The following is a 26,843-nucleotide window of genomic DNA, read 5'->3' as shown; positions in this document are numbered from 1 at the left end:
TGACTCCGAAGTGTGTCATGGATCTTGATCTTGACTCTGAAGTGTGTCATGGATCTTGATCTTGACTCTGAAGTGTGTCATGGATCTTGGGGGAGTCAAGTGAGAGGAGTCGAGATGCTCTGAAACCAAGTTCCCCCCGAAGTGTATCACGCATCTTGGTGTCTTAAGTATCCGGACTCCTCCAGGATGCACTTAGGAATCCTGCTATAAACGTGGGAACGAACCACGTCAGGCTCTTCCTCCGTTTCTTTGCTGCACTACAGAAGACGCACCCGTATCACGCCCGCGTGTTACACGCGCAGCCCTGAGCAGGCGAGGCGAAGCTCCCCCCACTTCCGGGGCCGCCGGCCGAATCCGCCCCTTGCACACGTCCGCGGCGCTGATTGGCTGCGCCGGCCCAGCTGACTGCGCGGAAGCTCCGGATTGGGCAGCGCCGGCCCGGGCTCATGGCGGGCGGCGGCGGCGGCGGCGGTTTCTGGGTGTCGTTGGCGGTGAGTGGGGCGGGTCTCACCCGGGTGCCGCAGCGTGCGGGGAGGCCCTCTGCACGGTGCCGGGCCAGGAGAGGCCTGGCGGGTCTCCAGAGGGTGCCTCAGGGTGGCTGGAGATCTTTTGGAGGGTGCCCTGGGGTGGCTGGAGATCCTCTTGAGAGGGTGCCCCACTAGAAGAGGCCCGGCGGGTCTCCGTAGGGTGCCCCGGGGTGGTTGGAGACCTTTCGGAGGTGCCCTGCACGGTGCCGTGCCAGGGGAGGCCCGGTGGCCCTCAGCCAGGCGCCCTGGGGTGGCCGGAGAGGCTGTGCAGGGTGCCTCGCTAGGAGAGGCTGTGCAGGCATGAGATGCGAGATCAACGCCGAGGTTTTACGTGGCCACCCATTGTCGAGGGCTTTGGAGCAGGAAAAAACGTCTCTTCTTCAGCAGGCCAAAAAAAGAGGCAAAACGAGCTGGTGTTCACCAAGGGGTGTCACGGGTGCATGCACGAGCCAGCTTGGGAACCGCTGGATCACCCCGCGCGTGTGGCACTGGCTTCGGCTCATAAAAACCCATGCAGTGTATAGATAAGGGGGTGTGTGTGCATTTATATGCTTAGGAGTAAACTTATAGATAGTGAGTGTGTATGTGTGTGTGGATTCAGCTTCGGCTCATGACAACTCGTGCTCTTTATAGAGGGGTGTGTGTGTGTAGGTACATATGCGTGCGTGTGATGCAAGCTTCAGCTCGCAGAAGCTTGTGTGATAGGTTTGCGTGCGTGTAGCATGAACTTCAGCTCATGAAAGCTTGTGCTACGTCTAAATAAGGGGGTATGCGTAGGTCAAGCATCGGCTCACGAAAGCCCGTGCGACGTATAGGTAGGTTTGCGTGCATAATGTGTATTTGCTGTCTGTCACATTAAGGTCAGTGTGTGTGTATACACACGCATACACCTCCACACACACTCAGCTTAATGCAATAGAAAGCTAATGCTTGTTAGTATAAAAAAAATCTTCCTTTTTTCTTTCTTTCCATACTCCATTGTGATGGATTTTGTTAATGATGAGACTGGCCCTACCACAAAATGCAGCCGGTCGGGTTCGTGGACAGACGATTTTTAATTTTTTTTCCGGCTGCTTCATTTTTTGCCACCTACAAACATGTGACATATGCACTCCATAGTGAGTGTGTGCATGTGCACCCCCCCAAACCCATGTACTTTGCCTACAAGTCTGTAAAGTGCAAAGCTACCCTGCCTTTTGCTTGATTTCAGACTAACATGCTAACTATATCTTCAGCTGAGAATCAGTGTAGAAAACTTCCTCTAAGTGACATCTGCAAAGCGTAGTCATGACTATACAAGAGAAGGGTTTGTATGCATTCAAAGTGCACAGCAGTTTCTCCTGGGAGTTAATTTTGCATCCTAATAACTTTAATAAACAGCACGCTTCAGAGAGATCTTGCCAATGGACACACCTTTTCCTTGATTTCCTATGCAGCCTTCTCCCTGGACTCTCTTCGCCTACTTTAACACCTTTGCAGCAGCAGCAGTAGGATGTTGACCACGGTTGACCCTGCTTTACCTGTGGCAGGTTAGGGTGTTATGTCTTGTGTTGCATCTGGGATATGTGAGAGAGGACGTTGTTGTCATTATCTCCTGGGAGGAATACTAAAAAGCACAAGATTACATTGCTGACCCAAGGTGAGAGAAGGAGCATCTGACGTGGTCCAGATTTGAACCTAGATGGGTTAAGTCCCTTAACTGCAAAAGCATTTTTCCTCAGCTTTTATTATTAAGGCATTTCTGCTTGATATATTGTTGGACTTTCTGTTTTGGGCAAATAGGTAGGATCCTGCCTCGGACGGGGTTGGACTAGATGACCTCTGGGGGTTCCTTCCAGGTCTGCTAGGAGGTTAGACGATGGTTTGGATAGGGACGATCCTATCCCAAGCAGGGATTGGACTAGATGACTTCTTGAGGTCCTCCTGGCTTTCTGTGATCTTTCCATGCTACTTGCACAGCTGCCTTGTACGCAAGTGAAAATCTGAGCTACTTGAGCAATCCTTGTCTGGGTTAGAGGGAAGGGTTTTGTCAACGTTGAACTGGAAGAGCATTCCAGTGCAGCCTTGTGGGAAGAAGGGTCGTCCGGTTGATGGAGAGTAATAAAGGCCTGACTTTAATGAAATACTCAACTGTAGGAGAAAAGCAGTCTGCCGTCAGTATTTTTTAACTGCAGCAGCATGCTCTGCAAAACCTTAACTTCATCCCCGCAGCCAGGAGCCTTCCAGTGCTTGCTCATGTAGGAGGACTCATGGGTCAGTAAATCTGCCTCTGGAGGTGCCCCGGCCCGCACTCCTCTGACCTGTTGGTTTGGTCTTCAGTCTGCCTCTGAGTGCAGTGGCTTCTGAGAGAACTCATTGTGGGGTATTAATGACCTGTCTGATGTCTGTAGGGCCAGATTTTTAAGTGTGCGATTCTCAAAAGAGCTCAATACACAAACTAAGTTGAACAGGTTGAAAATATGATGGTTGCTTCAATGACTGGGCTCCTGCTTCTGAGTCACTCAGGAGCCCTGAAACATCATTTCTTAGCATCAGTCTTGCTGCTCTCCTCCAGCTCCTATGGGCATCTTTCCCTCTACTTCCCCAGGGACTTGGGGCAGGTTGCAACCCGTTACTGCAGGGTGTGGGTTCTGCTGTGGGTTAGAGTGGATATACCGTGGATGATGATAGGGTTGTAGCTGGATGCTTTCAGAGGAGAGTGCTATGTGGTGGAGAGACTTGCAGGCTTGCATGCATCAGAGAAGTTGTGGGTATGCAACATGACTGGTTATGGCTACGGCTTGCAAGGAAGAAGCGTCTTTTCTTTCTGTTCCATCTTGAACTTGTGTAGCAAGGTCCTCTAGCTGTGCACATGCCCTGGCTTGTGTCACAGCCCTTTTGTGGCTGCATGTGCATCTTTCAGGAAAGTTTAGTGGCTGAGTAAGGCCAGTATCTGTTGGCCCACACCCTGCCCATATTCTCCCCCGCCCCCTCAATTTTTTTTCTTCTATTTACCCTTGCAAAACTACAAATGAGCAGTTATGAATATGAAAGCTACTCTCTTCTGCATGCAGGTAACATTGATATAAATACTCTCCCTGCTTTTAATTCTTGTGGTTTTAAAACTAGGTTTTTGGTTGTAGCCATGTTGGTCTAAGAATATAGGCAGGCCAGGTTGTTTGGGCGGATGTGATCTCTATTAGACCAACTGACTAGTTGGACAACAGTTCTTTGCAAGCTTTTGGGCCTGAAGAAGGGTGATTGTGTTTGAAAGCTTGCAAAACCTGTTTTCCAACTACTCAGTTGGTTTAATAAAAGACGTCACGTCTACCCAAAGAATCTGGCCTGCCTGTGTTTAAAACGTACAGAGCTGGGTTTATGCCTCTGAGATGCACAGCTGTGTGTCCATATTTAGCAGCACAGTTGTACTTCCACTCAGATGTGCTCAAGCCACACTCTACCTATTGCGTGAAATAGCATGGTTCAATGTCTTGGCATTAGACCTTGGCTTTATTTAATTGTGTTGCTGGATTTGGAGTTGAACAGGTATATCTAACTCCCTGCAAAGATTTTCCAGCTGTTGAAGTCCCAGTAACACTAATGCTGTTGATAGGGCTCTTTAGTTGGCTTATTATCTAAAAATCATTACGGTTTGCTGCCCATGGAGTCGGTGCCCAGGTATTCTCGCTTTCCTGCAGGTGCTCTATTAGTTGTCTCATGAATTTAAATGACATTTAAGATACAGAAGTTTGAAATCCAAAGAAGCAATTAGTAAATTTTTGATTCATGTTTTGCCAGATGGTTAGATTAAATCTGATCCATTATATTTTGAGCAGATAAGAATTCTGATGGAAGAAGAAGTAGAAACCATCAATGCATGCAAAATAACCGAAAAGATTAAAAGAATAATTAACTTCTATTGATTAAAATTTTAACGGCAGATAGTGAACACCTCTCTGAGTCCTGTTCCATGCTGGTGGAGAAAAGCAAAGTGAAACGCAATCAAACGTTATTCAGTAGAGCCAGATACCCATTCTAGTATTTGCTCTTTGCTATGATATGCAAGGTAGATTTTAGTACATACCTGATGTTCCAAATAATGCGAAGCAAAGCAGGCATTTCATATTGCATTAGTAGATATAATAGCCAAGGTTATTTCAGTCTGAGTGTGAATGGGTGGGTTTTTGTTTATCTTGACCTGGCATTCAGACATTGAAATAGTATTCCTCGCTGCATGGCATCCCAGTCTCCCATGAACATCTTCCTGTCTGTATATTCCTTAGAACTGGTTGAAATTCTTTAGAAAGTTTTCGAAACTCGTGGACGAGGTGATCTCTTCTATTAGACCAGCTAGATGTTTGCAAGCAAATTATTTATTTGCAAGTTGCAAATAAATAAAATTATTTTATTGATTTTTCAGCTTGCAAATAAATAATTTGCTAGCAAACATCTAGCTGGTCTAATAGAAGAGATCACCTCTTCCACGAGTTTTGATTCCTTTTGCCTCTAGACCAATATGGCTACAACCTGGATACCTCTTGAAGTTTTCCAAACTTTTCCAAAAGAACGCTATTTAAAAAAAAAAATCATAAAACCTTCACATTTCCCCCACAAACTGGAAAACTTTAATTTAAAAATGATAGGGGTTTTTTTTTGGCGTAGACTTTAAATTCTTCACTGTGATTTCCCCCCCCCCCTATGAAAACTTGAAATGCTTCATGGAGAATAAAAATCATTTCCCCTCTAGCTTTGACACTGGCACAGTACCTCATAAAGCTAATGGCAATTCTGTGCTGTATTGTAGTGCTAATTGGGATGTCCCACTCAAATGGTTGGCTTGTGCTGGTTCAGTGTTGCTAGGGCCTTGCTCTGTGAAATGGAAGAATGCTTCAGATGCATGTTTTTATTCTTACTCTCTTTTTGTAGTAAAAAGAAATTATCAGGGAAACCAGCCTATGTACAAAAGATCAGCACTTCTGCAGCAGATGGATAACATTGTTCCTTAGGTGGGTTGTTATCCCATCCATATATATGCTGTTATCTCACTCACTACATAACCATAAATTCTCTGTTCATCTTGCAGGCTGGTGGGATCGCAGGAGTGTGCGTGGATTTGATATTATTCCCTCTGGATACCATAAAAACCAGACTGCAGAGTCCCCAGGGCTTCAAGAAGGCTGGCGGCTTTCGTGGCATCTACGCTGGGGTCCCTTCTGCTGCTGTTGGATCCTTCCCAAATGGTAAAATTCCTGGATTATACTTCTGTTCATTCCCTGTCATCTGGGAGGCGGCAGCACATACAAGCATGTGCCTTAACGCATAACGTTTGATTTCGGTTATCCCTGCCCCAATCCTCCAAGCTGCTTGGTGGGGTCAAACTCATGCTGAAGTTTGCAGGGCTCTCTGGCTGCAAGGAGGAGCAGCTGCAAGGAGGAGCAGCTTCTGGGATCTGGACAAAGCCTGTGGGCATGCAGGAGATGGATAGGTGTTTGTAAAGTGTTCTGCAGTGCCAGGTGCTGTACTATTTAATTTTTTTAGCTGCCAACATCAGCAGCCCTGGCATGATGTCTTAGCTGCTTTGCCACCAGGCCCTAACTCTGTCCCTATAAGCGTGTGTGCATTAGCTGAAAAGGAAGGATGCTTCATTTCTTAAGGTGGGACTCGGGAAGTGTTGGGTTCAGCTTCCTACTCTGACTCCAGCTTTTTGTGTGTCCTTTGACGGGTCAGCTATGCTTTCTGTGTCTCAGTCCCCCCACTCCCTGTAAAATGGGAATGAGAGTTCCTCCATGCCTCTCCAATCTGTTAGAGGTTGTTGGGTGCTCAAATACCAGGGTGCTGGGGACATGTTGCACCTTGGAGAGAGAGAACCCCTCTTCCTCGGGCCTTCCTTTCCCTAGACACCTGTTGCCAGTTCCTTCTGGTCTATAGCAGCACCTGCAAGATCACATGGATTTTCCAAGCACAAGAGAAAGCATTGCCTTTTGCCCTGGACACTCAGTCCTTTAAATCATGGCTATAGGCACTAGGTGTGAATGAAGAGGTCTGGTGCATCCCCCTAGGCTCTCCTCAGTTCTTTGAGTCAAATGCTATCCAGGGACATTCTTTTCCATCTCTCTAGAAAAATCATTTTTTTAAAAAAAAGCAGCTCTGGGCACTGACACTTTTTAAGCAAATAGTTTTAATCTCTGGGGAAAGCATCTGAAGTTCCTTAAGTGTTTGTGCACTTCCACTTTGTAGCAAAAAAATGCCCTATGGGGCTGTCTTGTTTGTGAATACTGAGAGAAGTTTAGAGAGATGTCCACTCACGCCTTCAAGGGTCCAAAGTCCTTCATAAGATGATATGAAATGTTTTTGTTCTTTATCTTCCCTGCTTTGGTTATCTCTGGAGGTGATAAGCATCTTTTGATTAACAGCAGAAGGTGATGCACGTATCCCTCTTGCGCAATTAAAATCTGCTTTCCCCTTCATCCCTCCCTTCTGGACAGATGCCAGCCTTCTCAGGATTTGCATCTTTAAAATCTAAACTGTGATTTATTTTGTGCTGCAGCTTAAGACTGAAAACTTAAATACCTTAATGTGATAGAAAGCAAATTCTTGTTAGTATGAAAAAAGTTCTTCCTGGGTTGCTTTTTTATTTTTTTCCCTCTTTCTGTAACACTCCATTGGGATGGGTGGATGGGTTTTATAAATGATGAGACTGACCCTACTACAAAATACAATTCTTCCTTGTCCATTAGATTAAGGTGTAATAAATGTTTCAAACACTCAGCAGTTCTTTGGTAAACTGTAAAGATATTTGGTGGATTTTTAGCCTGGAAGATAGTGTTGCTGTTCGGAACAACTAGCAGACATGTTGAATTTAAGTACCAGTCCTAACACTCAGCTAATCAATCTGCCAAGGAGACAAGCGTAGGCTCCTTGCATTTTATTGCGTTAAAAAGACACGGGTGTTTGACTTTACCAAAACCTGAAATCACTGCAATAATAATCTCGGCAAGAAAGCCTGGTCCCAGTGAAGTCAGTGAGAGTATTGTCCCTGGAGGCAATAGGGGTGCCCATGAACCCTACTGTCTAGAAGGGTAGCACTGTTTTGGGGAAATGTTTTAGTTTCTGTTCCTGGATGGTGGATTTCAACAGCTGTTAAGATTTTTCTGGATCTTAATAACAGTCTGCTAATGCAACCTTAGGAACAGCTTCACGGCAGCATTTTTTTTTTTTTTTTTTTTTTAATTTTCAGCTGCTGCATTTTTTGCCACCTATGAATACGTGAAATATGCACTCCACAGTGATGACTCCTCCCAGTACCTGGCTCCGGTGACGCACATGTTGGCTGCCTCCTTTGGAGAAGTGGTAGGTAACAGTTCGGTCTATTGTATATACCTAGCAAGAAGGGAAGAAAGAAATGTGGAAGCTTGAGAGCTGAATCTTGGAGGAAACCATTTACCGGTTGATTATCGAACAACAAGTTTTTCACGACCCGAGTCTTCACAAAGCATCTGTCTAGGGCAAAAATACTTTAGCAAAGTGTTTTGTAGAAATGTATGCTAATGAAGTGCTGATGCTGAGTGAGAATTCAAGGTGAGGTTTTTCCAGAGCACCCAAATTAGTTAAAAGCATGCATCCCTTTGGCTTTCCAAAAGATCTCGGTGCTTCTGAAAATCCCACCCTTTGTCCACATCTCTGGCACCCAGATTTGCTGCCATTACTTGCATTGAGAATGCTCTATCTGTGGGGAAACCCAATGGGACACAGATGCTTGGACCTCAGGCGAGCCAGGCACTGTTCACCTGAGTGGTTCTTTGCAATCTGACCCTTCACATGCCATTTTCAGTGCTGAAATCATAAATGCCAGTAGCAGTCTGTGGGAGCCATAAAATGTAGCCAGAGCGTGTCTCAAAAGTAGTCGTTCCTAAACTTCTGGATCAGTGGCCGACCCTGTTTCTTGCCCTGCACCTTTGCCATTTAGCTTTTCACTGGTAACAGTTACCCCATGGCTTTGCACGTAGAAATTGCAGTCTGGAAGAATAAAAGCCTTTTATGGTTGCTTTCCTAAATGCCAGAGCTAGGTATAAAGCGAGCTTTCCTATCCTCATTTATCTGACTCTCAGGTGTTGCCTGTGCATCATTTGCATCCTGTCACTCTCACCCCTATTCTGCTGTCGTACCATATTGGTGTTTTGATGTTGCTCTTCCCCCTGAGAAGTGCCCTGGGTGACAAGTAGCTCCTTGGATTGGTCTCATTGCTTTCAGTGCACATGAGTTAGGGGGGCTGGGATCAGCTCCCATGTGTGGAACAGCTAGTGACCTTGTGAAAGACTTGCATGAAAAGGCATGACAAGAAAGGGGCCCCTGGTTGTCATTGTCTTCTCATGTCTCTACCACATTTGACCATTTTGTTGCACATGCTTGTGCTTATATATTGTACTTTGCAAGGTCTTTCATTATGTGTGTGCCTTCACCAGCAGGCATTGCAGCAGGTGGTGCATAGTCTGAATCTCTGTGCCACGGTCACAGGTGCTTGAACCAATGTATAGCTCCACTTCTTCATTAGTACCTTGGAGCATCTGGCTCCAGTATGTAGGCAGTTGAGACATTGGCACCTTTGCCATGGTTCGTCAAGTCCCTGGTGGTAAGGACTCAACTGTTGGAACGTCCGTTTTTTCACTGTCGGGTATTTTCTTCAGCGTCTCATTCAACATCTGTTGTCGTGTCTCCTTGGGTGTGGCATCGAGAGAGTTATGGGCTGGTAAGAAAGCTCTGGCATGACTTGAGACGGCCGTGCACTGGTCATGCAGCAGGCGTCTTGCACCTTCAGTTTGTCTCTGTCGTTCTATCCTGCTGAGGATAGGGTAAGGTTAGTCTGGGGCCCCTGGTAAGGAATGGACAGGACACATGAAATCATAAAATCATAGAAAATGAGGATTGGAAGGGATCTCAGGAGTTGCATCTAGTCCAACCCCCCCTGCTCAAAGCAGGACCAGCCCTAACTACATTATCTCCAAGGATGGAGACTCCACCGCCTCTCTGGGTAACCTGTTCCAGTGCTTTACCACCCTCCTATTGAAAAAGTTTTTCCCAGTATTCAATCTCAACTTCCCTTGCTGCAACTTGAGCCCATTGCTCCTTGTCCTGTCCTCTGCCCCCACTGAGAACAGTCCAGCTCCATCCTCTTTGCAACCTCCCTGCAGGGAGTTAAGGGCTGCTTTCAAACTTAAATGATATCCAAGAAATGTTGAACTGAAATGAGGAACTGTGCTGCTGCAGGGATTTTCTTACAGGGCTGTAATCGGATCCCTCTGCAGAAAAGGTGATCTGGCCTCAGTAAATACCGTACTGCGGTGCCTAAGGAAAGATGAGGCAGGAGGTGGCTGCTGTGCTCTCCTGGCCACTCTGCTCTTTTTACTGCTCTTTAGCCTTCTCTCTGGCTGCCGTCATACTTCCCTGTGCCTCTTCACTAAGGAATTTTTGTCCTAGGTTTTCCCGGGAGCAGTGACGAGCCAGGCACCCAGCTAGGCTGGATTGCTCTGACAGGCCCACCTTGGATTTAGCTTATAACTGGCACACTGCATTCTTCCATGGAAAGTGTCCCTTGCTGGACGCTGTTTGCACGATGTGCTCCTGCCCACATTTCCTGGCTGCTTCTAATTTGTAATTCATGCATAGGTTAAAAGGACAGGAGGTATTTTAACTATGCTGCAACCTTGATTCTTTAGTATGTTCATTACTGCCCTGTAATAGGCACATACCCTGCCTCTTCCGGCTGCTAAACCTGGCATAGGTGCTGGTTGTTCCAGCATCCGCATTGCCTTCATTAGTGTGAGCGAGGCCCAAAGGCTGACCTTTCTTTGGCTCACAAGTCAGCAGGATGCAGGAATTGTTCAAAATGCCACGGCCAGTTCACCTCTGCCTCAGGCTGGTTTTGGGACTGTGCTGCAATAGAGTTGAGCTTTCCTTACCATTTGCAGCTCTGCGGTTTGTCATGGTTGGGGAAAAAGATCTGACTTTTCCAAAGGTCTTATCATCCTGTGGTCATAAGTGGAACATATGGATGTAGTTGCTTAAGAAGCCTTTCTGCCTTGGCTGTAAGTCAGGAGCAAAATAACCCCTTTCCCCTCTGTGTACGCGAATCTCCTGTGAAGGGCACTTTGTTGCACTGAAGAAAAGGCCTTTTTGCCTCTGATAAATGGACTCTCTCAGTGGATGCACAAGACAGTAGAGACCAGTGTGAGGAGCTGGGAGGGGGCAACTGAGAGGTGTCTTATTTTGCAGATCAAATGGCACCTGATTGCCAACTTCTGAAAATGCTTCCCGCAGCTGCAGGCCTGGTGGGAAACCTGATCCAACTTCTGTTGCATGGCAGCATCCATCTGCCTCGGTGTCACCTCTGTTTGAGAACCTGTCACAGTTTGAACCTGCAGGACTTGCAGGAAGGATGCATCCTGCATTGGTTGCAGAGCTCAGGTGTTTCAGTGTTTTGGAGTGGGTGCACCAAGGTTTAATGTAAACGTAGAGAGTGGATTAGCACCTGCAACAGCTCTGACTTGCTTGGAGCTGCAGGAGCTGATGGTTTCCTGGAGTGAGTTTGCTCTGTTAGTGACGACTGCTGACTTTTTACATTCCCTTTCCAGGACTGTTTATGAGCAGTCGGCAGCTTTTTAGTAGCAGCCAGATGGAAAAAAAAACAGGTTGGTCTGAAGGCACGTGGCCAGTTGCAGTTCTGCTGCTGTGTCCTCCAGCTGCTGAATTGCCATTGATACTTCAGCCCTGACTGCTACTTCCCCACTGCTGAATCCAGCCAATGTCCCTGGCCCATGGGCTGTAGCTTGCTGACCCCTCCATTATAACACCAGTATAATATACCAGCTTACTGTCAGGCCAGGCCTGTCTTGATCTGCTGTCTGGTACCATGTAAACCAGTACAGCCTGTTCCATGGTTGGGATGTCAGCGACTAAACTGGCACTTCTGCCTGGGTGAGAAAGGCACGTGGGTACCCAGCAGGACTATAAACAAGACCTGTCAAAGGGTAGATGAGCTCCCTGAGAGCCAGCAGCCATCCATACCCGGAGGGGAGATGGTCACCACCAGGTCACTACGTTCGAAGAATTGCCAGCGATGCACAGCATCTAAGGTTATGGCCTTAATGCTTGTGGTCATAGTCGTAATGGCCTTGGGACTGACTTGACTTGAATATGCCAGGTGGAGATGTTGGACAAGTATATTTATACATATTTTTGGTTGCTTTTTTTTTTCCTCCCCTTGCATTTCTTTTCTTTCACCTCCTCCAGTCCAACTGTAAAGGGCAAGGTGTAAGCAAATAATAAATTAACGATGACCTGCATCAAGTGGGCCGTAATGCTTTTGGAAGCTTTTGAGTGCCATCTTGTTTTAGTAAGCAGTTTTGCAAGATGAGCTTCTGTCATTTTGGTTACTTAAGTGGTTCCTACCTTGTCTAGCTATACACAGCTGGGGGCAGTTAATTCATTTCAGTACAGTACTCTTAACAGCCTATGTGCTTCCAAATTCATCTGACGCAGGGCTGTGTTGGTGCTATTTGGGAGAGGAGAGCAACAGTTCTTCACAGCCAGGGGAAATAGCAGTGGACTTTTGGGAGGTAACTTTTATCAAGATCACAACATTAATTTAATTGCCAGCATGCATTACTGGGAGGATAGGATTGCCTTTAATAGGCATAGATCCCTTTAGTTTTGGGTTGTAGAGATGAGCGTGGCTAGTGTCTGATACTTGAGCAGAAACTTTGTGAAGGGCCAGAGGCAGTGAGGTTAGACCAGAAGCTCATTTAATGAGACTGGCTGATGGGAGCCTGTCTTGATTACCGTCTCAGTGCAGCCAGCTCTTGAATATCAACTTCAGGCCTTGTCTTTACAGTTCCCATAGAAGTCTCACCGAGCCTTTTGGATTGGTGAGGGCTGTACTCCTGGATTTTCAGTCTGTTGCTACATGTTTTGCACCTGGACCTTCAGATTCAAGAGATGTTAGAGATGTCTGACCTGATGCATCTAATCCCAGAACCACGTGAGATGATGTCCAGCCTTAAAGATGCCACAATAGCCATGGTAGAGGCTGGAGAACAGCCTCCCCATTCGAAAACAAAGTATTGCCACAGCATCCTTCATTACACAAGAATCCCATAATTATTAAAAAAAAAAACAAATCAGCTGGGATATTTTACAAACGGTGGACAAAAGGATGTCAGATGCCTTGCATACTTACAGCAAGTTATGACCTGAAAACATGTTACAAACACTCATCCCCACAACAGTAGGTGGAGGAGGAAAATTCAGCTGGGCTCCCAATAAAAACAGTACGAGTGAAGCACCCTCACAGCGGTCTCCTATCAAATCTGAACTAATCGATTTTATTTTTCTTACTGTATTCCAGGTGGCAAGCAATCAGGGTGAAAGTTGTAATTAGAGTTGTTTTGATTAGCCGTTAAGTTTTTAATTGAGCTGTAACAATACGGAATGGTAGTTATTTTGTCAGTACTTTGCATTTGGGGCACCTTCTTATGCCTGCATCCTTGCTTTCCCCAGAAAGCTTAAAATAATTGCTTTGATAGGGCAAGGCCCTGTTCAGTATGGCATAATGAGCTGCAAAATAAGTCATGTTAGGATCCCCAAGGTATCCTGTTACACTTCCAAGCTAATTGCCTGCTTCATGGAGTAGCAGCCCTCTCATTGAGCATGGTGAACAAGTAGGTTTACAACAGGGAACCAGACTCCTGAGTTAAGGCTAGTCTTGGATTAGCTGCCGACTCTTTGGTAGGTAGAAGGGTGATGCTTACCTTTCTAGAGCCCTAGAGCAATAATATAATACTTTACCCAGAGAGGTGGTGGACTCTCCATCCTGGGAGGTGTTTAAGACCTGGGTAGACAAAGCCTTGGCTGGGGTGATGTAGTTGGGGCTGGTCCTGTTTGGAGCAGGGGGTTGGACTATATGTGACCTCCTAAAGTCCTTTCACGCCCCCATTTTCTGATTCTGTGACACTTGCCTGTCTGAAAAGTCATGTTTATACTGATTGCATTAACACTTTGAGATTACTGGATGACCAAAAGCTAACATCTTGCTACTGTTTTTAATAAGGCAGGGGGAAATTGGGGTATGATTTCGTGATTCAGATTATGATAGAAAAGACAGAATATTTGACAGATTTCTGCCACGCAGGCCCCGTATTGATGTTTCATGAGTTAGGAATCCCTACAGAGCAAGATTCAGTTACAGAAAAGTTTTGTTATACTTTAAATAATGGGATAAATTTTGCATCTGGTGTCAGGAGGTCACATCTAGTCCAACCCCTGTTCAAAGCAGGACCAGCCCCAACTTAGTCACCCCAGCTAAGGCTTTGTTTACCCTGGTCTTAAAAAAAAATCCCTTTTTTGGGGTAATATTTGCAACCAGAGAAAGCACACAGAAAACCAACTTGACTAGACAAAGCCTGGTGTAGTTTTGCTCAGTTCAACTGAAGCAGAAACTCAGTAAGTGGCCTTTGTGATCAGTGTTTTCCACTTTCCTTTTGATTTCTGGGAACTGAGGGATGTTCAGCACAAACAGTATTGGGGAAGCAAGGTATAATTTATATTTGATACCAGATGCAAAATGTACCCCATTAGTTAAAGCATAACAAAACTTCTTTGTAATTGAATCTTGCTCTGTAGGGATTCCCAACTCATGCAACATTGATACGGGTTCTGCGTGGCAGACAAGGAAGTGCTTATGGATATACAGAAAAAACAAGGGGAAAGATGCACATATAAGGAGGAGGAAGGAGGTGTTGCAGACATAAATGGACACTACCCAGTCCATCCCTGGAATGTGGAGATAGAAAACACCCTCTTATTGCATCCAGGGCATCAGAAGTCTTCATCTTCGACTCACTATTGCTCTGCATGTTTAGTCTGCATATCTTTCTATAAAGGGCTGCCAGATGTGCTTGGAAAACATGATATCATAAGTGGTGGAAAGGAAAACCAGATGTTCTCAAATTATTTCACTTTGAATAATCTAAGGTGGCGCTAGTAACACAAACAAGAGCACTTTTTTTTAGCTTGACGGCATCTATTTAAACCAATAGTGCAGTTTTTGTTACAAATCCTACCTTGATGGATTGATCCATGCCCCTCTTTTGTCAGGCTTATAATGACGTCAGGCATATAATGACACACTGCGGCAAGGAAAAAGTTGGCTAAGAGGTTTTAAAAAGGAGCCCTGAACAACCTGCTGCAAGCTTCAATTTATGGTATGAATGCCAGCGTATCCCAGCTTGGCTGACACAAGTTTCCTCCATAAGAGCCAGTAACACCGTTAATTTTTTTGCCCTGCCTGCTTTTTTCCACAGAGGCGAGAAGAAAGTCATTTGGATTGCGGCCTGAGGAAGTTAGCGAACAAGCCGTCTTTTCCATGTAATATTTGGATATTGTTATGGTGATGACCTGGGGATAGTCGGGTGGGGGACTCTCTTGCAGGCTCTGTCCCTTGCTGACAAATCTCAAGACTGAACAGCTGCCTTCTGCACTTCTGCATCTGTATCTAGTGGCTTTGTTTCCTTCTCTTTTTGCCTCCTTTTCTGGAGTCTAGCCAACTCCCTTTCCTTGCAAGTGAGAGAGAGGTGAGGGGTAGGAATAAGCCCTTCTGACCTTTTGGGGAATAAGATCAGAGAGGCTTTTTCAGCCTTGCCGGTGCACTTTGAATACCTTTGAACTTGACCATTGTGAGAGCATTGTGGGGAGTCTCTTCCCCAGAACATGAAAGTACCAGCAATAATAGACCTCAGGGAGCCTTTTTTTGGTACTGCAGGACAGGTGGAAGCAATAAATAGACCGCTGAGCTTGCCTGGATGATGCAATGGAGCAGATCGAGGGGGACTAGAGCCTGCTGGCTACCCAGGAAGAGCAAAGATGGGGGAGCAGGTTTGTAGCCACCCTTTGAGTGTGCCAGAGGGCAAGGTAATGTATCAACAGCATCGTGTTTCTCTCCAGGTAAGGGAGACTGGACTCTCACCGGCAGGGTCTGGCCTTACCTTGGGGAGGTCTGAGTTGTGTTCTTCGGTCCTGTGGGTTCAGGGTGAAGGTGTCAAACAGCTCCTTGTGAAGATAGGGGGTGAGTCACTTCATGTGCCAGCCATTTTCTGCAGAACGACGTGGTTTTGGGTTCCCATAGTGGCAGAGTGAGTGCTGGTGAACCCACATGCATTGAAATGGCCCCAAAAGCTTGTTATCTTCAAAATGGTTGAAAGGCTGAGGTCAAGTGAAGCCTCGAGAACGGTAGACAGCAAGAAAGCAGAGCGTGACCAGCAATTACAGCCGCAACTTGGTATTTAACGTACTACCTTTGTGCGCCATGACGTGGTGCTGTTCTCTAGCTACCTCCATGCCTAGACGCGGGAGGGCAAGGTAAGGACAAGACCGTTCATTGCGAGATCCCAATCTTGCTTGTGTATTCCAGTCTGCCGCATCTCAAGGTATCCAGTGGTGAAGACAAGGGCGAAGCATGCGTGGCACATCTAACGACTTATCAATAATGATTTGGCATCTCCTTGTTGCTGTCGGCACATGTCAAACATGGGCGCTGTGTACGATGCAGGAGTCAGTGTGCTGAAGAGTCTCGGCTGCATTTTCTACTGCAAGTCCTTCCGGAGAAGAAGCAGAGTGATGAAAACCAATGTATAAAGCCAAATGTCTGTAGCACCAACTTCCTCTTGCTGAGAGTGATAGATGTCCTTCCTTAGTTTCCTCCTCATCTGTGCCTGTTTTCTCTGCTCTGGTTATTTCAACATGTCGGTGGGTGGCATAGTGGTATGCATTCAAAGTCTAGCCTCTGAAATGCTTTTGGAGTAGATAGAGCAGGGGGTAGACAAGTTTTCTGTATGTAAAGTCCAGCTTGGCAGGAGTAGAGAGACATGGTAAGACTAGACGTTACACACTGCCCTCTTCAATGCTTAGGAGGGGTTAACATGATTTATAGCTCTTCAGTTTGTGGGGGACTCCTGACCCCGCTCTGTTCCTGCTGAAGTCTAATAAAAGATATCAGATTTATTCCAAGAACCTTGTCTGCTTATGTCCTTCGACTGACATGGCTACAACCAACACCCTTGAAATAGAAGTGACATCAATGGCTGGCATGGCCAATGGCAGCTTCATTGTCTAGCACCAAAAATGGAAGAAGTAAATACAGTTCTTTAGGAAAGGAAACAGGAGAGATTCTCTAGCATTGATACCCTATAGGGACTCGATGAATATTCATCCCTTCAGAGCTGGTTGCATCCCTTTGACTGGCAGTTCTCAGGCTATTATTGCTAATCAGTGCCCATCACTTTGGTCCTGATCCTATTATATAGTGTGTGGGAATCAAGTGTAAACTCATTTAGTTCGCAGAATGTCAGCATTTAGCAGTGGAACCTACTGACCCCAGCGAGACGAGCAATGCTGGCGGTGTAGCAGCATGCCATTGTCTTCTGAATTAATCATGGTGGGTCCTGAAATATTCATAAATTAATTTGGGTTAGCTTTGCTCTATTCTACCACTGTGCTAGCATTTCGCCGAGCCCCCGTCCAGGAGTGTAATTGAGTAGTGGTCAAAAGGTGGCAGAGAAAATGAGATTGGTGCCATTAAGACCTCATGAAGTACATGGAAGGAGCACAGTTAGATCAGAAGGAAACTCAAATTAGAGCTGCAGCTGGAAATTGCTTGTAAATAAAGATGAATGAAGGCAGAAATCCACAGCCTCTGCCAACAAATTCATCATACAATTAAAGGCTAAAGCAGCAAATTAGGGACTGTCAGCCACCTAGCCAGCCACTCGCACAGACTCTCGTGCCTGCTCTGTTGTCAGTGCACGTGTTTTCCCTTCTCCTTTGGCTCCGCGTCTCACATCCATTTTCCTCTCTTCCCCAGCTTCATTTGTCTGCATGAATCTATTCAAGCCAGGTCTTTAAAGAGACATAGCCACTTCCTCAGTCCCGTGTGGAGCCTGTAGCTAAACACTCACAGAGCCTGAATTTAAACTCTTTCACATGGGGAGGGGGAGTGGACAATGTGCAATGCAGGACCAGGGCTGGAGTACTTGTTTTAGTGCTGCTGGTTTGTCGATGGAGGGAAGTTCATTTGGACTGAGGTAGGGAGTGATTTCAACATGATGGCTATTCCTGATCAATCCCTGTGCAGACATAGGGTGGACTAAGGAGTGCGTGTTCCACTTTAGAAGTGAATAAGTTGTCCGCACAGAAATAGCTATCCCCGAAAGACTGCGTAGAGCAGTGCACAACTCCCATAATGACCCTGCATAGGTATAGTGCGATTTAAATGTAGTCTTACTGATCCCAACCTAATGCTTTTGGAGGAGGAGGGAAGTGATCAACTTTCCACCCTAAAATTAAACTGCTACAACAGAATGGTGCAGGTGGGATTTATGTATTACTGTCCTGTTCACAAGGTACTGAACAGATTGTAGGATGTACGCAGTTTGTCTGGCAACCTGATGCAAATTCAGGAAATGAGGATTGCATTCAACCTACTTTTCCTTGGTTGCATTTCCTCTTCCATTCCTGCTCGACTTTACCATAGCTTGTTTCTAATGTACTGAGAAGAGTTGAGATCCGAAGTACCTTAGTGGGTAAAACAGATGTTTTCTTCCAACATTTAGGAGAGCTTGAGCTATTCGAATGATTTCCTTCTAATATCAGGACTGATTGGAAGGAGGCAAGAGCTATCTCTAATCCTTCTCATGTGCTGTAACATAGGGGCTTGTCCAAAATCCAGTGTGGCCAACCTACAGGGTGCCACTGCCTCCAGCAGGGATTGCATTAAGCTGGGGATCATTTTGATAGAAGCCCAGCAGTGCTATCTATGGCTGCACTTCGTAGCAGTGGAAGCTGATATCCGTGGTCTGGGATAAGTTTAGTGCAGCATTCAGGGTTTTTGGAAATGCATATCCTCCATTTTTTCTGAGCTGGGTTTATAATAAGCATGTCTTGGGTGATGCTATTTGCTCTTTCACTGGCTTATTCCTGCTTAGGTAGCTTGGCAAAAGTAAAATGGACATTGTAATCCATACCTACGTTTGTGGAGAAAAAGTGCAAGCAGACACGTGTTACAAGTCAGTGCCTGTTGCACATTTCTCCTGTGGGTAGCAGAGAACCTGAATGATGGGGAACTTCACGTTGAGCTTAGGACCTTCAAGCCAAGCTTCTTTTTCTCTTCTTTCCTCACTTCTCTGCTAAATGAATCTATGAATCTAAGTAGTTTCCCTTATCCAAAGACCCAGGAGGTCAGGGTTGTGTTCCCAGCTCTGCCCCAGCCTAAGTCCATGCCCTTTTGGGGCTGTAGTTTTTTCCCCAGTTGGCTCCCATAATGTTCTTGCATAGGTACAGTGCAATTAAATTTTGTGTTACACCTTGTATCTAAGGGGAGAAATTCACTGGTTCTCATTTGATTAAGTGTCAACTTATGCAAATAGCATCTAAAAATGACTGTCCCCAGCTTGGAAAATGCTCCCTTAACACCATTTTGATTGCTAAATTATATTTTCCTGGTGCTCATCAACTCGGGCCTTCCCACCCACTCATTATGTAAACTCATTAACATTAATTTTAGAAAACAAAACCTTTGAAAGGCTGTAGCATCTGGGTCCTGAGCTGCTAGAGCAGCAAAAATAAAGTCCCTAGGTGACGGCTCCCCTGTTTCATTTTCCAAGCAGATTTAGCATTGGTGGAAGTCAATAGAACAAAGGCATCTAAATCTCTAGAGCATTTGTGAAAACTTCGTAGCAAACCCAGGTTACTCCTCAGCCTTGGATCTGGCCTTCTCTCTCCACTTGATCACGTATGTGATATGCAGGGTAAGATAAAGGATCAAGAGCATGGAAACTGGGTAACTGTTACATGGAGAACTAGCATGGATTCATGCACAAGCAACCAGCTAATGAACAGAATGAAGTACTGGGGAAAGCCAGAAACTGCTGCCCTGTTTCCTGTTCACCTCAGTAATTCCCATAGGGCACTAGCTGGGGATACCAGAGAGAGGTCTTGGGCATGGGAAGGGTGGTGCTGCACTAGTATGCTTTTGTCACCAACACATGTCTGAAGTTGAAAGGATGAGGGGCTCAAGTTTTGTGGTAACACAAGGGACCCGAGACAGCTGCATCGCCTAAAAAGCAAGGGTTGTGCCAAGCTACTCCCCTAGGAGTTAAGAAGCATTGCACCACATGCATTTCCCTTTCCTAGGGAAAGACTATCATGCCTCTCAATAGTAGCAGCATGACTATCAATAGTAGCTGGTCTCTGGATACACCTTGTTCAGGGGTCTCCCATAGCGGAATAACAATCGTAAAAAATGAAGGTTGGAAGGGACCCCGTTTGGTAGCAATGTCTGCATAATCCCCTTGGGGCCTGGGCCTATGAACAATTAACAGCAGGATAAAATAAAATGTGGGACTTGACAGCACATCAGATGGTCTGCGATAACTGCCCATATGCATGCTCATAGCCTGCGGTCAGTGGAAAGTAATTCGTAGTCTTCGACCTCTATTGAAAGGAGGGCTGAGATACCAAGGTGTGAAGGATGTGCTGGTTGAGCTGCTAAAAAGGTTTTAGGATAATGGAAAATGAGGGTTGGAAGGACCTCAGGAGGTCACATCTAGTCCAACCCCCTGCTTAACATAGGACCAGCCCCAACTATATCAGCCCAGCCAAGGCTTTGTTGAGCCAGGTCTTAAAAACTTCCAAGGATGGAGACTCCACCACCACTCTGGGTAACCTGGTCCAGTGTTTTACTTTCCTTGTAAGAAATTTTTTCCTAATAGCCAATCTCAACTTCCCTTGCTGCAACTTGAGTCCATTGCTCCTTGTCCTGTCATCTGCCCCAGCGGAGAACAGTCCAGCTCCATCCACTTTGCAACCCCCTGCAGGGAGTTGAGGGCTGCTATCAAATCCCCCTTGGTCTTCTCTTCTCCAGACTAAATCAGCCCAGTTCCCTCAGCCTCTCTTCAGAAGTCGTATGCCCCAGCCCCCGAACCATTTTCGTTTGTGTATTTAACTATGAGTAAATCCACAATGGTGAAAACTGATCTGTCCTTTGGACTAGTTACTTTCTAAAATGCTATGGAATAGGTTTTTTAAAGAAATTGGTTAACCTGAAAGGTGAAGGGATACAGAGAACTAATCCAGAAAAATCTAGATAGCCTTGGATTAATGTTTTTGTCCAAAAAACCCAATGCAATAATAATAAAAAGGGAAGGGTTTTGTTTAAATCGTGCTGGCGATTTGGAAGATCTTTGAAGATCCAGCTTGATAGCCTACCATCAACCTCAAGTCAAGAGCAGAGTCCATTGGAGATTGGAGCGGGGACAAACTTGCTCCTGGGGATTGCTGGGCACGGTGGCTATGTTCCAGCATTGGTGACACTTTGTTGCTGCAGGAAAAGTTCTCCTGGACTCCAGCCTAAACCTCAAATGCAATGTGATGCTTGAGCAATGGTGCATCAGGCCCGATTGGGTTTCTCTGCATTGTGGGACGTAGTGTACCTAGGTTACTCAGGGTGAAGTGAAGTGGGAAATGGGCAGAGTGTCTCTAGCATGAAAAATGGCCAGACACCTAGAAGAAAACCGACATTCCTAACGTTCTTGGAAGCAGCAAAAGTGGATAGGTGCACGAGCATCTCTGATGCCGTGCAAGGGGCATATAAAGTATCTGGGTTCTCTATTCAGTATCGACTGAACTTCAACTAAGGAGATGTTAAGGTAATGTATTAAATGTTATTGAACTTCATGACATATGAAAATGGGCAACATTTTTGATCTCTTCAAGATGGGGAAGGGAGGCATTGGCTTACCTGTTCCTAGAGATTGCATATAGGTCAGCTTCCAAAAACTCCAGGCTGTGAGCTGGACTGGTCTGCTGGAGAAAGCTGCTGTAGTTAAAGCTCCCCCCCCCCTCTTTTTATGTCTTTCCTTCCCCCTCTCTCTTTTTAAACAATTTTAGTTAGACCAGTGCCAAAATCTGGATAAACAAACATGCTTATTTTCATTTAAACCAGACTTTTCTTGGCGTAGCTTTTGTCAATTAGGAACAGATTTCCCCTAAATTGAATTAAACCACTTAAACCAATATATGTCTCTACAAGAGGCTTTGCCCTGATTTGAAATAGAGCTACATCGTGGGTATTAATTTTTCTAGGCACTGTCCCACTTGGGACTTTGCTGCTATGATACCAGCAATGCTTGAACTACAGCAAATACTAACCCTGTTCTGACCAGGAGATGGCAGCCACGATACGCTCATGAAGTCTTCAGAAGCCAAAACCGTTTTTGTCTGTATAGATAGAAAACAGCGCTTTTTCATTTAATTTGAAAATATGCCCCTTTTTGCAAGGTGTGAGCAAGTGCTAATGACTAAATAAACATGCTTTTAGTGCTGCTGGCCCCTGCCTAGCTAATGCAGGTAGGTAATGAGAAGTGCAGTTGGATTTGTAGCTAATTGCCAGATTCACAGGGTTTATCTGGTAGTGATTTAAGCCCAGCATTTTGAAATTCAGGACTTTTCCCAGCTGTGGTTTTAACATTAAATGGGGAATGAGACAACAGGTGCCGTTGTTGTCTCATTAAGCAGGCTCATGCTATGAAATACGGCTACATTCAAAGTGATGCCATTAACATCATTTAAAAAAAAATTGGAGCTTGAACCTAAAGTCCTTGCACCCTTAGGTAGAGTCCATGGCTTAAATAATGTGTGTATGGAGACACATGCATTTGACATATTTCTAGCAGCTTGGTGAAAGCTGCCTTTCAGTTGCCTGCTCCTATTCACCTTCTAGTCTTGGCGTTTTGTTTCCCCGAGACCCCAGTAGACGCTGCAGGTGTATTAGAGGTGTGGGGGAACGAGGTCCATCTTTGTGAAGCTTACTGGGGGAACAGGTTATACAAATAGGGTATTCTGTATCAGGCACGGCACATTCCACTGTGGTAGGTTGGGCAATGGACAAAGACAAATGCAGGAGGAACAATTGCTGCTGCATAAATTAAGATTGCTCAGCTTTTCTAATAGTCCTTTAAAGCTAAAGGTCAAAACCTTTAGATCCAAAAAGTGTTGCCGATAGAGGAAGTAGGAGAAAGCAAATTATAGGAAGTATATCGATCTGTATTTTAATTTGTGCCACGTTCCCTTCAGGGCATCAACGTGCTTTAGGTCTCAGCACAGTCAATTAATTGCAAAGTTTTCCCTCCTGTCGGCTGGGGTTTAGTTAGTTCCATTTTTACCCTCTGGCCGAATAGACGCGCGTGAAATTAGTTTTGCATACCTGCCTTGAAGACCTGGCCCTGGATCACATCAAAAGAATGCTTAATTTGTTTTTGATGGCTAGGTACACATGTAGGAACAAATAATTGAACGAGTCAGAAGTTCAGATGCTCAGTGAAAATGTCACTGTTCGGTTTAGCCGCCGCCACCTGCCTATGAAAAATGCATCAGCAAAGAATGCCCTATGGAACCAGTCTGACAAGAGACCCCGGGATGACATGAGCTTTTTACTTCCTTTCACCATGCTACAATGCAATAACTCGTTTTTGTTCTTGTGCAGTGAAATATTCCCTTGTAGCTCAAATTCAAATGGGAGAACATCAAAAGTTAATATGAAACAAAAATGCAATGCAGGTATGGGAAAGAAACAGAGAGATACATTACTTTGTAGCCACCCCTGTCATGCCAAAATTGCAACACCACAGAAGTCGGGAAGCCACGCTGGGCTCTTTGTACCCCCTTGGCTGGTGAGATTGTTTTCCATCTGAGAGCCTTTTTAAAGTCTTCCTCCTGCCTCCTTATTTTTAAGGAATAAAGAACTAATGTAAAGACACGGAGTGTTATGAAGCGTGAAGTTCTATAAATATTTATGCCAAACTACAAAAAGAAAGTTGACAATTCTTATTTCCTTGACATATTGGGGTCGTTTGTTTTTTTTGACCTCTGGAATTGAAGAGCACACAGAGTTTTACCTCTTTGGAATAAAACTCCTGGAGATCTCTTAGCTCATCCAGTTATGCCCCTTACAAGTCACAACAGACTTTATTTCATCGCTGCTTTATGAATATGGCGCTTGAACTTCACTCTGTTACCCAAAAAAAAGCAAAGCAAAAAAAGTCTTACAAACGGTGGGGTCTTTTGATATAACCTGGCGACTGTACCTGTGTTCAGTATTTGTATTTGTGCACAAGATAGCGGCTTAATTTATTTTACAAGCATTGGATCCTTTTGGGTTTGTTTCTGGAGATGCAGATTTTGCACAGGTGACATTTATGCAGATGCACTTCCAGGGTGCTATTTTTAAATGGATTTAAATACATGAACCCAGGGCAAGAAGAGATGGAAAGGGGTCATGGGCTGGAGAACTACTTTATCTCCCATATTCTGGCACCTTAAGGGGACTACCTTATCCCACCTTATCTCCCATATTCTGGCACCATTTCACAGCACAATTTAGAGTGGCACCAGGGCGACTCTAATTTAGACCATTTGTTCTCTAATCTTCTAAGGGTCATTGCACCAGTACATTCTGGGCACACCTTTCTGCCTCAAAGTTGGGGAAGGAGGATGATACAGAGCCAGTCCATGAGCTTTGTACCAGAAGAGGCATCCCATCAGGGGTCATTTCTACCTCCTTTGCACTGTTGATGCGGTATAAAAGCACCTCAGTAAAGGATAGCATCTAGTCCTTTGTCTTTAGAGGCCCTGAGAAAACCCCCCCCCAAGATTTTCCTGATGTGACAGCTCTCTGACAGTAATATGCTGCTCCTTGCCAGTTTCCAGTGCTGTGGTTGCCCTGCCATTTGTAGCCAAGTGGGCTTGTTCAAACCTAGCTTCAGTACAATCTCTGCATTGCAGTGTAACCTCCCTGGTGTAGCAGGTGCTTACATATGAGTGTAGACCTGTCTTCCTGACTCATTTGGACAGTCAGACCCAGCATGCCCTATTAGTAACAACCTTGGGGTATAACATGATCCACTTGAAGCATCTTTGTAGGCAGAGAAGAATATTGGAAGGAGAAACCTAGGAGTAGCCAGACTCAGGGGGAAGCTTGGGATGAACCAAATGCGATGGGGAAGGAAGAATTGAGGAACTAGCCTAACAAAGATGGGTACTGTGTGGGGTTGGGTGTAGACTGGCTCTGTTCATACAGGTTACACAAGTTGCTTCATTTCCAAGGCAGGATCTGTCAGACCCCAAAGTTATTTTGCCCACATCTGTTGTACTTCCGCAGCCGCCTTAGTTACAAAGACACCTCCCAGTTCATATACATACAAGGCTCAAACCAAATTAAAATGTTTATGATCTAATCAAGTTACTTTAGGGCGCATCTACACATGCATTAACACAGTTTAGTTAATGAGCATTAAATCTAGTACCTCCACTGTGAAGTACTAGGAAAATGCTCATTAGCTTGTCTTAATGCATGTCAACTAAAGAGCACGGTTTTTAAGTGACAATGCACAGTAGCCTGTTTTAACACACCTGAATGAAGTAGTACATTTTTTTTAGTGACACTTTAATGCTCATTAAAATAGGCTGATGCACATTAAAGCACATGTGTAACTGTACCCATAGATCATGTGCATCACGTGCTGAGTGGTGTCCATTCACAGTTAGTCACTAGAGAGCACAGTCTAACTGGTCTACCTTGAAAACAGGGACAAATTGTTCTAGAAAAGGTCCTCAAGTATCTGTACATTTTCTAACACTGGGAAAGATTCCCAGGACTTTTAAAGAAACATCCAACCTTTCCCCTAGTTTTTTTTACTGACTTCAATGATTCCCGACTGAAATCCACTTCTGCTAAAACAGCTTTCAGAAGACACTTCCGTTGGTTCACGGGTGCAACAGAGCTCTCTGGGACAGTGGGTTCATAAGCCCATAGATCATGTGCAGTAGCTTTCAGGACTGGCACACAAATATACAAGCCATCCCTCTGTTTTGCAGACATGACTCCTTGAAAAGAAAAAAACAAATTAACTCAAATGGACTCAGAGGGATTTACAGGCTAAATGTTTGCTGTTTTTACAGGTCGCCTGTCTAATACGGGTTCCTTCCGAAGTGGTAAAGCAGAGGGCTCAAGTTTCGCCTTCATCCAGCACCTTTCAAGTGCTTTCCAACACTTTATATCAAGAGGTAAGGTTTTTATCAAAACTTCTGAAACATAGCTGCTCCAAGCCATTCTCCCAGCCCTGTGCTGTCTGTTCCTGGGAAGTTTTGTGCAACTATCCTGTTGCTGAGAACTGTTGGCATGTTATAGGACTGGACTGTTAGCCGGCTAGGCTCTTTTTCTTAATGTTTTGGGGCAATGGCACTTAGAAATACTAATCAAGGCTTCCAGTTTCTGCAGTGCTCTTATCCAGTAACCCAACTCCCTCAAATCAAGCAGTCTCCTGTTTTCCTAACTCTTGGAAGCAAAACTGTCCCCCCACCAGAGCCAAGGTTAATGAAGCATTGAAAGTTTGCATGGGGCTTACAGGGGGAGGCATATTAGCATATTGCTAATGGCACTGCATCCTTTCTGCAGGGCCGATACCTGCATTTGGAAAGGCTGCGTCTTTCACATCTCTATTTTGGATCCAGGGAGAGGATCAAAAATGGAGAATTTACGAAATGGCCTTGCAAAGCACTGCTCCTTCACTTGATAATGCAAAATCCATCCTCATTCCCTCTTCCCCTCCAGCAGCTTGTTAAGGCCGCTGAAGAAGGGACGAGCCGAGCAGATATTTGCATTTTGCTGCACTACTTCAGGAATAAGCACCTGGAGAATAGGGTAGTTGCACTGAGGCACATCTTGTACCAATGGATTGCTACTTTTTTACACTCCATAATGTTTCTGAACTTAGCTGGATCCCATTTCAGAAACGAATTTCACTCATCTTTTGACTATGGAAAAAGTACTAGAGCAATTTTGGAGACCCCCAAAAGTCAGAATGCTTTTAACAGTATGGATTCTCTATTTTTACCTTGTCTAGGTGTTTGTCCAGCTGACCGGTCATGTTGGGCAGCACCCTTAAAAGGATCTTCCAGCACATTGGCTGAGAAGCACTTCCTTAGTCGCTTGAATATGTCGGTCATCATGTTTACTGATAGAGTTGACTGTTGCCTTGAATGCAAGCGTTAAACAGCACCATACCTACAGGTTGGGGATCTCCCCTCTTATCAGCACAGAGGCGGAAAGGGATCTGGGGGTCATTGTTGACTCCAAGATGAACATGGGCCGGCAGTGTGGAGAGGCAGTCAGGAAAGCCAACCGCACCTTGTCCTGCATCCACAGATGCATCTTGAGCAGGTCCAAGGAGGTGATCC

At 45.2% G+C, this 26,843-nt stretch overlaps 1 protein-coding gene across 1 annotated transcript in view; it reads left to right on the top strand.

Annotated features, from left to right (window-relative positions):
- The first annotated feature begins 435 nt into the window (after nucleotides 1–435).
- The window catches only part of SLC25A26 (solute carrier family 25 member 26), a 97,383-nt gene continuing 70,975 nt past the window's right edge, over nucleotides 436–26,843 (top strand). Inside the window, exons 1-4 of the mRNA XM_019536691.1 lie at nucleotides 436–491; nucleotides 5,590–5,746; nucleotides 7,744–7,856; nucleotides 25,566–25,670. Coding sequence (XP_019392236.1) covers nucleotides 447–491; nucleotides 5,590–5,746; nucleotides 7,744–7,856; nucleotides 25,566–25,670 — 420 coding nt within the window. The 5' untranslated portion in view covers nucleotides 436–446. The remainder of the gene's footprint in view (nucleotides 492–5,589; nucleotides 5,747–7,743; nucleotides 7,857–25,565; nucleotides 25,671–26,843) is intronic.

This window comes from Crocodylus porosus, unplaced genomic scaffold, assembly GCF_001723895.1.
Source record: "Crocodylus porosus isolate Cpor-Errol unplaced genomic scaffold, CroPor_comp1, whole genome shotgun sequence".
In the NCBI taxonomy this organism is placed as follows: Eukaryota; Metazoa; Chordata; order Crocodylia; family Crocodylidae; genus Crocodylus; species Crocodylus porosus.
Note: the sequence above shows the minus strand (reverse complement) of the source record. Positions and strands in the feature narration are given on the sequence as shown.